The sequence below is a fragment of the Falco cherrug genome, chromosome 7 (assembly GCF_023634085.1).
Source record: "Falco cherrug isolate bFalChe1 chromosome 7, bFalChe1.pri, whole genome shotgun sequence".
Lineage (NCBI taxonomy): Eukaryota > Metazoa > Chordata > Aves > Falconiformes > Falconidae > Falco > Falco cherrug.
Genome location: NC_073703.1, coordinates 6,097,618 through 6,110,645, shown reverse-complemented (window position 1 = coordinate 6,110,645; position 13,028 = coordinate 6,097,618). Strand labels below are relative to the sequence as shown.

The 13,028-nt window shown below is 45.2% G+C and overlaps 1 protein-coding gene across 6 annotated transcripts in view; it reads right to left on the bottom strand.

Annotated features, from left to right (window-relative positions):
* DPP8 (dipeptidyl peptidase 8) overlaps positions 1–12,702 on the bottom strand; it is a 35,084-nt gene extending 22,382 nt beyond the window's left edge. Inside the window, exons 1-9 of one of the 6 annotated variants that reach the window (XM_055716245.1) lie at positions 12,619–12,702; positions 10,213–10,482; positions 8,523–8,635; positions 7,394–7,567; positions 6,327–6,495; positions 4,989–5,099; positions 4,477–4,605; positions 2,457–2,518; positions 1,309–1,409 (exon numbers count right to left, since the gene is read on the bottom strand). In XM_055716245.1, the coding sequence (XP_055572220.1) occupies positions 1,309–1,409; positions 2,457–2,518; positions 4,477–4,605; positions 4,989–5,099; positions 6,327–6,495; positions 7,394–7,567; positions 8,523–8,635; positions 10,213–10,471 (1,118 nt within the window). In that variant the 5' untranslated portion in view covers positions 10,472–10,482; positions 12,619–12,702. Of the gene's footprint in view, positions 1–1,304; positions 1,410–2,456; positions 2,519–4,476; positions 4,606–4,988; positions 5,100–6,326; positions 6,496–7,393; positions 7,568–8,522; positions 8,636–10,212; positions 10,483–12,074; positions 12,094–12,565 lie in introns of those variants that run through there. The other 5 variants (XM_055716246.1, XM_055716247.1, XM_055716249.1 and 2 more) reach the window with 5 other exon arrangements.
* Between the last annotated feature and the right edge of the window lie 326 nt (positions 12,703–13,028).

The window sequence follows — 13,028 nt, the reverse complement described above, 5'->3', positions numbered from 1 at the left end:
CGGATATTAGAGGAAATAGCACACAACCATGAGTATTAGACAGGTCTGAAAATCTCAACTCATTAACACTAGGCATTTTGAGGGACTCAAGAATGTTCAATTTCAGTTCAAGCACAAAGCCATGTGTAAAATTTCACCCACATAAACAAATCTCTTCCATAACACAAGAACCTATTTCACTTCAATATTGCATAAGCACTGCAGGTTCAAAAGTTTAATTAATTCTATTCTCCCAGATTTGAATTGTGCTTTAAGGGAGAAAGAGAAGAGAAAAATCAGAGGGAATAATGAAGCAGAAAAATTTCAATTGAAATATCAGGAAACTTGTGAAAACACTAATGTCTTAAATCTGTCCCTGGCAGAGAATAATACTGGCACCTAAATGGACTGGCAGCAGACCTGCCATACTGCTGATGGCTTTGCACATAGCTCTAACAGTAATCCCACAAAAAGCAAGATAATGTAGCAAATGCGTCCCTGCATTTCTTCCACATTTTGGGGAAAAAAAATAAATTAAAAAGGTGAAAGCCATCTTTAGATTCAAGAACTGAAGAAGGAAAACTCTGGAGAATCATAGCATTGTTTAGGTTGGAAAAGACCTTTAAGATCATAGAGTCCAACCATTAACCCAGCACTGCCAAGTCCATCACTAAACAATGTCCCTAAGTGCCACATCTACACATCTTTTAAATACCTCCAGGGATGGCGACTCAACCACTTCCCTAGGCAGCCTGTTCCAGTGCTTGACAACCTTTTCAGTAAGAAACCCTTTCAGAGAAGCTTCTGGTGAGTTAGAAACACTGTACTACATCATCTACAGGGTTAAAAATGACATGCAAATGTAAGTAGCACTTACAGCAGGTTTTCTGATCAGTAAGTCTGGTCAGCAAGGATGGTCCAGTGGTTAGGGTGCTAGCCTAGGGCCTGGGGGACCTGGGCTCATTTCTCTCCTCAGCCACAGACTTCCTGTGTGACCATGGCAAGTCACTTAGCCTCTCTGGGCTTCAGTTCCCCATCTGTAAAATGGGGATAATAGCACTGCACTCTCTCTCACAGGGATGCTGAGAGGACACATACATCAAAGGCTGTGAGTGCCCAATACCAAAGCAGCAGGGCCAGGTACCAGAGAAAGAGACAAGGAGGATGTTCTTTTGGTTTTTGGAAAAATCATCCCTTTTGCACAAACAAGTTTGCAGCAATGTAAAAATGAAAGCAGGCTTAAGCTTGAAGAAGACAGAGACCACTACATTCTGCTTCTAACTGTATTGCCCCAAACCCTCTAAGCAGAGACAGGATTAACATACGCACTATTTTCCTTCTGGCGTCCACCCAGCTCTAGCAATGTACTCTACTCCTTCAAAGAGGATCTCGAACGGCTGAACTAGCTCTTTATCCACAACATCTGCAATCTGTTGACAAAGCAGCAATTCAGTGACACTGAGATGAACCCCCACAACCAGTTTTCATGCACGATGAGAGTCTGGACACAGAAGACTTCTTCTGTGTAGCTCATGCAATTTAGATTGTTCAGCCTTTGCAACACAGGGGATTCAACCCTGTCTGTAGCCAGACACCAGCATAGCAGGAGAGCTGCACACTACCAGCACAGCCAGGGCTGGGACTTGAGAAATCTGGATGCTGCCCACAAATCCATGTTTGTCTCGGACAAGTCACTTGAACATTCAGTTTTCCCATGTAAAGGGGAGGTGATTTGTACCGAGCTATTTTGTAAGGTGTTTTCATCGGTAGGTGTTGAACATCCTGCATGGCATCCAGTTATCAATGTGGTTCTAATTCATTATATGCAGTTCTGCAGTCTGTCCCTGCTGGCACCGGGAACAAGTCACAGTGGTACCCAAAGGGTACTGATGGCTTTCCCTGCCTTTGCTGGCTGATGTCAGCATCACTATCCCAGCAGGTGACTGTTGATAGCTGAAGTAGCTCAAGAGTAGAGAGAATCCAAATAATATATGGCTGTTACTGTATCTGTTTGGTAAGATTAATTTCCCAACTGTCCAAAGATCTTGGACTGGACTATGGAAATTTCTGCACCAGTTAAAAAATCCTGGGGCAAAAGCAAAGCTCATCTCTTTCTATATGTTCACACTTTTGTAAAGTGATATGTTGTCTTTGCAATCAAATTTTCCCAATATCTGCAGCCAATCAAGAGATCTGTCACATAAGAAGGTCTAACCATCCACACCTAAAATATTCTGCTCTGCAGCTCAGCTCATAAACCAGTGGTAGGGAAGGAAAGCATAGCCTTGAGAAATACTGCTGCACACACAGACACCAAGCATCTGCGTGGGAATGAGCCAAGTTCACTGCCTCCAGAGAAGCCATTAAGTTATCACAACCAAGAAAATTTATTTGTAATGAACTGGAAAATGAATTTTACCAAATAAGAATCACAGGAATTGTATTTATTTGGAAAACAAGAAGAACATAGAACTTACTCTGCCTTCCGCATTGATTGTCACTTCAGATATCTTGAAAGTGACCTTTGGATTTGCTGTACCTATAAAAACAGATGTTAGCAGTCAGGCACCAATTGTTTGCTTCCAAGAGGGCAGACTTGAACTGTGGATTATTGTGGTGTTATGAACTGTGGTTCTAGAACTGGAAAAGGCAAACAGCAGAATGCTCTTTGATCAAATAGCCTACTTGCACATGTTAGGGACAGCACAGAACCAGACAGGGAAAAATGAAACTGCAAATATGAGGCAGATTCAGATCTGATCAAGAGCCATGCTACTGTCACAGTCAGTCGTCTCTCCCACAGTCAAAGAATGCATGTATTACTTGGAAGTAAATGCTCAGGAGTGATCAGAATAGCGAAGTAAACGTTGGTTTACTGTTTGGCTGTTATTCTCAAGGTGGTACATAGAAAAGTGGTCTAGTGCTAAAAGGCATCTGTGAAAATGAAACACTTAAAAACCTATTACCATGACTAGTGCAGTTAAGATAATAAAGCTACATATTTGTGTTGAACACTGAAAATCTAAAGTGAAGTCTTTACACAAAGTCTGCACAAAGCAGCAACTCAGCCTGCTGTACAGCACCTGCAGTGCTAAATGCTGGGGTGTGCTCCACAGCAAGAAAAGAGGGGCTAAAGAATAAAGCCACTGCCAGCTGATCCACAAGAAGCCACCTGTGGCAAATTCCATGTACTCTGAATATTCTCAATGCTCCTGTGAAGTACTCCCACTTCATTAACCTGGTTTACACCAAAAAACTGCGGCACTGAAGTGAAACAACTTGCCTTGCGCCACAGTGCCAGCCTGTTTAAGTACCTATCTTCTCCCTGGGAAGAATTTTCTCCACTACCTCAAGCTTTGCCCTCATAACCCACAGAAAAGGGCTATTGCCCCTGCAGCTCAGAAACTGAGGCCCAGAGATTAAAACCTAGATTTCAAAAGTTTTTTTAAAAGGAATTTGGACTTTGGTTGGCTCATTTTCCTGAACTGCTGAAACTTAGCATTGAGCAGAGCTATGACAAAATACTTTCAAAAATCTGAGTGTATACATGTGCTGAAAAAACATCAGGAGTCATCTCTCGCTTCCCAGGCTAACACTGAGCATTTCTTCCTCCTTGAAACAAGAAATAATGATAAGCAGAAAACTCTTCCCAGTGGATCAGGGAATCTGCAAGATCTGAATGAATTCTACAGCTTCAGAAGGTCAGCCAAAGAGAAGATATTTCTCCAAAAAAGGAAGATTACAGGTATGAGGAAAGAGAATGTTATCTGTGAGCAACACACCCTGCTGTAAAAGCAGGGAAGTCTCAGAAGAACGAGGGCTGAACTGTTCAAACTTGGCCCATTCACCTGACAGTAAATCAACCCTCAGCAGCTCTACTAAAGTCCCACCTCCCTGCTTCCAAGACCACTCCACTTAATATGCTGCAAGCCTGCCCTCACCCTTTACTGCTGAAGCCTCCAGATCATTTACTGTTTGAAAATATGACAACAGGCTGTAAGCATGCCGAGTTTGTTGTTCAAAGTCCAGGAGCAATCACAGAGACCAGAGTCCTTCAGAACTTGAACTGTCAGGGCACTGCCAGCAGCTATACAGAAACCCTCCCCCCAGAAAAATCAAAAAGCCATAATTCTGCAGCTATTCCCTCAGAGACACAGGGCTGTAATGAGAATCAACTCCTCAACAACTCAGATCTGTCCGGATCTGAGACAGCAGCTCCAAAACAGTGACAATCAGATAGGGTTTCCACCAACTCCTGAGACACCAGACTCGGAGCTCTTAGAAATCATATGGTTGGAATATCAGCATCGTCACCAGTGACTAATCTAACCTCCACAGCAGCAGTTTCCCCAAACACATTTCCACCACCTGGACACCAATTCAAAGATGACTCAACACCTCTCCAACAACCCCCTGCTCCAGGCTAGGAGAGTCACTGCTGTCAGGCACATGGAATAAAATACGTGTCTCCCAGAAACAGAGATGTAAGGGTCTCACCAGTTTTGGGGTACCGGAAGGAATCTGTTCTTCTTGTCTCCAGCATAGGCGATGTGACATGAATAATTTCCACCTCTGACTCATCATTTTCTTCATAAAGAATTCGAAGAACTTTACCTCCATCCAGTGCTGTAAATGAATTAACATTTCCTGGTCAGAACAGCTCTTAATATCAGTTATTGCAGTCATCAACATTCTCACAGGAGCACAAGCTGGTTGGAAGGATGAATAAAAATCCAACAAAGTCTGTGATTCATGTTTCATTAAGCAGAACACTCTGAGAATCTTACAACTCCTACCATCGCTGTGAAAAGGAAAGCCTCTTCCTCCAATAACGTGCTCACTAGGCCACTGTAACATGCCCACTGCTGCAGATAGTTCAAAAGGAGCTATGAGTATAAGGTTCTTATCTTGCATAAAGACAAGTAACAGAGAAAAATAACTCTGCACTGGACAGCACAGCAGGGGTGCCACCACATGCCTGTCAGGCATGCTGGATTCACCACACTTACTTGGCTGTGCCTTTGGGCTCCACCAGTAGCCAGTGTATCTGTCAAACTCCTCCTGCAGCACAAAAGTAGCCACGCCAGCAGATTTTGGATCCTCTTCAACATTGGCCAGTTCTAAAATAAGACACAGAAGAATTAGTTCATCAGGTACTGCAGAACCTAACTAGTTCTGCATTATCCCAAACATGGCCCAAGTTCATCCCCAGGGAACAATTACATGATAATAAATCTGACTTCTCATCAGATTTGTTTTCTGCTTCCACCCTGCTCTGTTCATTTATTTAGAGAGGATCTAATCCTCTCTGACATGGCAGCTTCTTTTAGGAAAAGAAAGCCATACTCCCTTCTTACTCCTACCCAAATAGTCTCTCAATTTTCTATGTACTAGTGAAAAAAAAAGAAAATGTTCTCTCTAACTGAGCTCACTGAATTGGAAACACAATTTTTAAGGAAAACAAAGAAAAAAAAACCCCAAACCAAACCTTTCTGAACAACTGAAACTACCAACATTCAGAAAACTGAAAGCATCAGTATTTCATTCACTGTACCAACCAAAAGTAACAGACTTACATAACATCTCAACATGCTGACATATCCATAGGCCTTCAATATTTTTCCTGTTACCCTGGAGGTAACTTAGCAGCGCTTCATAAATAATTATCATCTGAGAAGGAGTCATTGCTACAGTTTATTTTTAATGTACTTACATAATGTTTTAATATTTAACATTTAAATAAGCTAAAGCATTATTATAAAGTGTCAGAAATTTTAATTTAACTAAAATTTAAATGATACAGTTTAAATACAAAGTTATGATTTAAATACAGAACGCAATCCACTTCTGAAAAGCCTTTTATCCACAATTTTCAATTTTCCTTCCTCCGTGACACATGTCTAAAACAGAGCTGGAGAGAGTAAGAAGCAAGGACCCAAGTTACCGAGTATGAGGGGCCAGCAGAAGCCACAATGCTATTCAGAAACTGTCTATACTGTTTCTAAAAGGCCCTGCAGCCTGATTTCACTGACAGAAACTTTCCTCCAGTTCTATTCCACCCACAGCTCCTCCACACAAAAAAGGCTGTTCCAGTAAAAAGGAATGTTCTGTGTTTCAGGCGAAGAGCCCTTCCATATGCATTCAACAAATAACTCATTCTGCCACATTCCACAGTGCAGGGAGAAGAATCATCCCACAAGATCTGCACTAGAGGAAACATGTAGAACGTGACACACAAGGTGGTCACTCCCCCAGATTTCAGAAGAACCCCTAGTTCCATTGCTTAATTTAATCTAGCAAGAACAAGTGCAAAGGAGATGCAGATACTTTGATTCAGGATGCATTACCATTGTGCACAAATGTTAGCCTCCTTTCTTCTCTGGTTTCTATATTAGATATCCAGATGTCATTGCTATGGATAAATGCAATCCAATTTGGATCAGCTGGACAAAGCTTGGGATCCATCCGGATATTTGGACAACTGGTCTCTACCAGAATAGGTCTTAAAGGCTGTTGCTGTTTGAAAGAAAAAAAGAAAAAAAGCATAGTAGGCAATGATAACACACAGACACTTACATAAACTAACCTGGATTATCAGAAGGTCTCTAAAAGCACAGTAATGTGGACACTGACTTCAAATGCACAGGTTTACAGAGGAATTTTAAACACAGAAAAAAACTATGCAGTTATTTTATAGGGAAACTTGTGCTTCTACCATGATTACACAGATCCCACCAGGGCCTCTTTCACCAGTGCTGAGGATTAGCCACAAATCAGAAGACAGCTTGCCTAGAGAAGCCTGGCACACTCTTAAAAACAGCACCCTAAAAAGGGGGTTGGCAGAACATACAATCTTGTCCTCCAAAAGCATCTCAGGGTACAGTAAATTCCCCCTGACAGCAGGGTTAGACAGACATCAAGCATCTGTTACGATAATAAGAAATTATTTCAGCTTTGAAGTCAAATTTCAGCACCAGCAGAGTAAAGGCTGCTTGTTTTGCAAGTTAAACAGCCAATCTTGTAACATATACAGCACTGACTGCTGAACGGTGACCTCTAAACCACAGCTTGAGAACAAAGGTTGCCTCTGATGTCACTTCTGACTACATGAAAGAGCATATAGCCTTTGTGTTGCTTTTTATTGCCATCGCTAAAGAAAAAGAAAAGAGATCAGGTGTTCTGTCCTGCTGTCACTGTTACCACCATGTCTGGTAATTCCCCACCCGAGTCTCTACAACCATGCAAATGCAGCTCTACGGAGGACTCCTCCACATTTCAAGGGTTCTCAAGGCTACCTGCCATGTTAGTGCAACAATAACTAATGATCACGTCCTTTTGCTTTCACTCCAAGCCAAAGGAGCTTCTAGCCAGAGCAAAGAAGTACTGCAGTGAGACAGGAGATGAGTAAACTCACAGTGAATCCATGAGGGCCTCCGTCTTTTACATGATAAATTCCACTCCCCGCCTGAAACAGAAAGGTGCCACTTTCTCGGTGGTAATCGTAAGAGGCAATCCCAATGGTGCCAATTCGCTTCCTCTCCCGTAGCAACTCCTCTTCACGAGAGTACATCCCATAGTCCAGGATGGCCTGAATACAGGCAGAGAAGCACAATCAACACCTCTGCTCTGCACGTCCTACTATACTGTCAGAGCGTCTCTACATGCCAAGCTTTCAGCAGCAGATGGCTGTGCTGACATCTTCCTCCTCCAGACTCGTGCTGGCAGCTACAAGCTCGCTCCTGCTTGTGCCCCTGCCATCAGCACTTGTAGGTGCAGGCCATGATCAGACCCCACACAGCTGTAAACCAGATAGCCGCCCTTCCCATAGCAAGGCCAGCACCATTTCCAATATTCACTGGTCTAAGAAAGATCAGACCGAAGGTCTGTTATTTCTAGAATGAGCAGGAGAGTTTTTGCAAACTTTCGCAAAGATACGCAGTGACTGGTCAGGTGGGAGGAGAACACAGCATGAATCCTGCGTCTGGCTGACAGCCTCAGGAAATAACACAGGGCAAAATACACCTAATTCCACACGGGGTTTGTCCCACCTCCTCCAGCCTGTCACAGTGTCTGGGATGGGACTGATGCAGGCTTGCAATGTGCAGAGGTGAAAAGGGATACACACCCCAGTGAGTGGGAAAAGAATCCTTTGCTCTAGCATGAGTCATGAAGCCACTGACTGATGCTCTGGGGGACTCAGCACTTCCCCCTGCAAGACAGTGATTATCAGAGACTACAGGCTCCCTCAACAATCCCCAGCATCTCACAGCAGAGAAACCGCTGCATATTAGCACTTGCAATCTCTGCCGGCAAAGGAAGAATCATCCAGCGCACAGCTGTTATGGCGTACAAGGGCTGTAACTCCAAACACTGGTGAGAACGCTGTGCTTGTTTTAGAGATGGCTGCAGTTAGCCAAGTACAAGGAGAATCTTAAAATATCTGAGACAATAAACTCCAAAATTTAACAACGGCTTATAGGTGCAACCCCCAAGTCCGTGTACATGCCACGCTTCCAAGAAGCAAGAAGGAAATCAGGACCCACCGGAAAAAGATCCAAAAGAGGTTTCCAGGAAAGCAACAGGACAGCAGCTTTGTTTATAGTTTTGGGAATTTCAGAGTAGAAGAGCGTATTCTCCCTGTTCTCGCCAGACATTGCTATTGTGAAAGCGTGGAGAGAAAAAAAAAAAAAAGTATGTTAGCTTTCTGTTATTAATCCAAATACTCTCAAAGGATGCCCAGGAACAGTTTTCACGGGCCCTTCCTACCAGACAAAGTACTTATGGTCTCTGTGCTGCAGCCTTGCTCTGGGAATTCCCTGCTTCACAGAAACACAGGTCACAGAGAAGGCAGAGAACAAGGAACTACACCCAGGCTTACTGCATGATGCCTGAAGCATATGTGTGTCTTCTTGAAGGCTGGGGGCCCTTTTATTTTATAAGCTTTTAAAATCAAGGAGGGCCTTTCTGCTAATTCCCCTGGCTAGAACACACCATGATGCAGCTTGTGTTTGAAAGATAATGCATCTTTAGGAAGGTTTGAAAGTTCCTTTCCTGCTCCTCTCCCTCAGTGCTATTTAGATTTCTGAAAGCTCCTGCCAAGGCACATGGGGATTGGCCCAAAGGGAGCCAGATGTGCCCCGGGGAAGGCCAAGTCTGATCTATAGCTCAGGAAGTGGCCTGCAGGAAGGCAGAGCTCAGCCTTAACCCACCCTCAATGTGTTTGAACTCAGCATCATCCAAGGGTTATGACCCCCATCCTTTGAAAAGGGGAAAAAGGAGACAGATCAGCAGCTTTCTATGTCACTGCACAGCACATACAAAGACTCTGTGAATCACAAATCAGAGCTTAAGCAACTAGCCTAAGCAGCACGCAACGGGGCTAGAACATGGTTCTGGCTCCTCAGCCCTTGCTCTAGCCATTGCTTCTCCCTCAACTCAGTGTTTCATGGACTTATGTTCAGCTAGTGTAGCTTTGGACAAAAGCATTCCTCTGCCGTAAGGCCTGCTCCAAAAAGCCACTCAGAAAGTTGCTCACTGTATAATTTACAGTGCCAAATCACTGCAAGCACAGCTGCAATTTAGAAATGCAGACATATCAAGGGAACACTAATTGGTGAAACAATGCAGAAGTGACAACAATAAGGCCAAGAACAATAAATTACATTAAGTTTTCCATTATCAAGACCAAAAATGTTGAGGAAAATAGTTACTCTTCCCCTGCCCTACACTGCTATTTATTCCCCACAAGATCCCTGGAAAACCTACTCCATCAGTAGCTGAGACACAAAGGAATTCCAAAATTACACTTATAATCTGCTTTGGAAGGGAACTTTGAAGGACAACAAGGTTCTACTCACTAATCCTAATTAAGAGAAAGGAGATCAAACCTACACAGTTTTTGGAGAGGGGATCTCATACTTGGCAGTGAGAGAAAACAGACCGAACAGACGTAACCCGTCCTCCCAGCTAGTGAACATGCCCCAAAGGACACTTCACTGTCCTCTTCCAGCTCCAACAGGCCTAATGGGTTACCTCCAACTACACCATTTCTGTGAGAGATTAAATTGCAAGTTCTAATGAGACATTACCATCACAAACACGACATTTGACCAGCCAATCTGCCCTGAAATCCATTTTAATCACCAGAAACATCCAGCTCTCAAGAACAGTCAAACCCAAACAGCCTCTGCAGTGACTGTTTAATCAAGAGACAGGCTGTCGCAGCAAGCTTACCCAGATAGTAGATCCTATCGGAATAAGGTCCTTCAGGATCATTTTTCTTCACAAACGTGAAGTCATGCGGGGCTTTTGCCATCATGTATCCATGATACTTTCGCGTATCTGTGAGCAGTTTTCGAAGCTGGCTCCATGAATGTCTCTCTACATAGAAAGGTTCCAGTTTTGGCTGCTCCTCTCTCTGGACCTGCTCCTCGCAGCCCGCAGTTTCAAAGATTTCAAGGCCCGGCTGTTCAGTTTCCATGGCTGCTGCCATGTTGCATGTTTCTGGAAGAACAGAATAGCAGAGGTTCAGCATTGCCTTTCAGCAGCCCAGCAAACATTCACTTCAGACTCCCAAAACACACCACAGCAAAAGCGCTATAAGAAAATCACCATTTCATGGCGGAGGCGGGGAACCCACAGCAGAATGAAGAGGACTAGGAAAGAGATTTCTGCTGTGGAACACAGGCTGCCGTCACTCATCCTTTCAGAATGGGAATAAAAACTTCACAGAGCCACACAGATTTATTGCTATTTGCATTTCCCACACCCCCATATACCAACTACTTAGTTCACGAAGTGGAAAAATTCCTCCCATTAAGCTCCTATCTGGTCCTTCCTCCGTGTGAACTGTACAAATGTCATCTTGCTACACCGATACCACAACAGGGGATGATTAGGACTGTAGCACGACCTGGAACAACCAGCTGCTTAGGAGAAACAACATTAGTAGTTGATTTGGAACCACCAAGCCATACATACATCATGAGCCCAGGCAACTGCATGCCCACATTCCCATTATTCTCCTATAATTTCTTGGGTTTGTTTGCATCTCCTTTCAAACAAAGCTTGGAAGGGTCTAGCAACGATCATCATTATTATATCAGGGATTATATATCAGGGATTTATATTGCAGGGATATAATTACAAATACTGCACGGATAAGACTCTTCCAGAAGCATGAGGCGATACCAGAAGAAAGGGGATACAGTGAAAAAAGCATTTTCTAAATAGGTTTATCTGCAGGACAAGTCTTATCCTTCTGAACAGGTTGTTAATTTAGCAGATATCTCTTCCTGCAGTCAGCTGTATAGTCTACAAAGTATATCTGAGCTGGAATTAACAGCCCAGATGTCTGGCAAGAGGAAACCAAGCCCTTCTACTGTAAATCCCAGATCTGAGGACAGGTTCAAAAGCATCCAAACTATAAAATCCCACCGCAGAGATCATTACCTGGGAGACCAAGGCATAAGGATTGTCAAGTCTCAAACGGAGGGTTCTTTCTATATATAGAATGGAAATACTTCACAGTTGTTCTGCACACTGCTAGGGTTGAACCTGGTGGCTTGAGCCTGACAGAAACACTTATGCAGACTAAGTAAAGCATTCCCATTGAGCAAACAGGTACTAAAGGACCACCAGATCTTGAGGCACGGGCTCTGGCAGCTGTGCCGCCTGAGACAAAGCTCCCTGACAGACTAGCTCTCCTGCAGCTGACAGATCTCATCACAGATGAGTGAAAAACAGACGACCTACACCTCTGGACCAAACCCAGTTCAACAAAAACTGCTAAAAGCAAAGCAGAGCATGTCTGGATTAAGTGTTTGGTTCCATCTTTGACAATACAAACACAGGCTTTCTTTCGTCCAAGCTATTTACAACACAAAAATACAGCAGAAATGAAACGTCCCTGTAAAACTAGAAGGAGAGTCCAAACACATACACAAAACAGTGCTCTGTTCAGACAGCATTAGAAACTGAGAATGAGACTTCAAATCCCCATCGCAAAACTCTTATTTAATTTGCAGGATTCCAACAAAGAAAAATCTCCTTTCCCCACCTATACCCAGATACTGGTATGTCTTAACATGACCTACCTCTCAAACTTCCCTCCCAATAAAAGATAAAATCCGAGAGGCGTAGACTTTAACGAGCAAACGAGAACATCCTGATGTTAACCCAGGGTAACGCGAGGATCTGCCCCTCAGGAGATCACTGCGGGATCTCAACTGCAGCCACCTTCTGCTAGGTGAAGCATTTCATTTCCACCTTCCCGCAGCCAACAATGAGAGCCCGCCCCATCGCTCGCTCAGGGTGCGAAGCACTACAACGTAGGACACCTCGTACACCCGCAGGGCACGCCAGAGGCGCAGGTCGGGCCTGAGCGGGGTGAACGGCCACGGGCCTGCCCTTGCCGCCGAGGTCTGATCCCGGGAGGGGCCCTCCACCGCCTGTAGCAGCGGGCAGGCCTGGCCGGGGGCGGAAAGCCAGGCCGCCCCCGGGCAACCCCCACGCCCACCCTCACCCCACGGGGTCCCAGCAGCTCCTTCCAGGACGGAGGCGGCGGCCCCGCTCCCGCAAGACCCACCTCCACCGGGAACCCCGGGCCCCAGGAGGGTCCTCACCCACCCCGGTACTCACGGCGCTCCGCAGCGGCGATGCTGCCGAGCCCAGCCGAGCCGCTTCCGCTTCCGCCAGGAGGGGCCGCCGGGCCGCGCTGGGCGAGGGCGCCCCCTGCACGCGGGGAGGAAGCGGCGGCGCCGCACGTGCCTCAGCCGCGCCGGGCGAGGGCGCCGCCTGCCGGCCGGGAGGACCGGGCTGCGGGGAGCCAAGGGGAGGGACGTGCAACGCTCCAGCCGTGCACGGGGACCCGGGGCAAACATTTTACCCCTTGCACGGGGACCCGGGGCACACACACACGCACACACATTACCCTATGCACGGGGGTCAGGTCAGGGAAACCCCCATGCACGGGAACCATTCAATTTCAAAGATCGGCCCTTTGCCCCGCAAAATAAGCTAGCACTTCCACACCAACATGCTTCCCACAC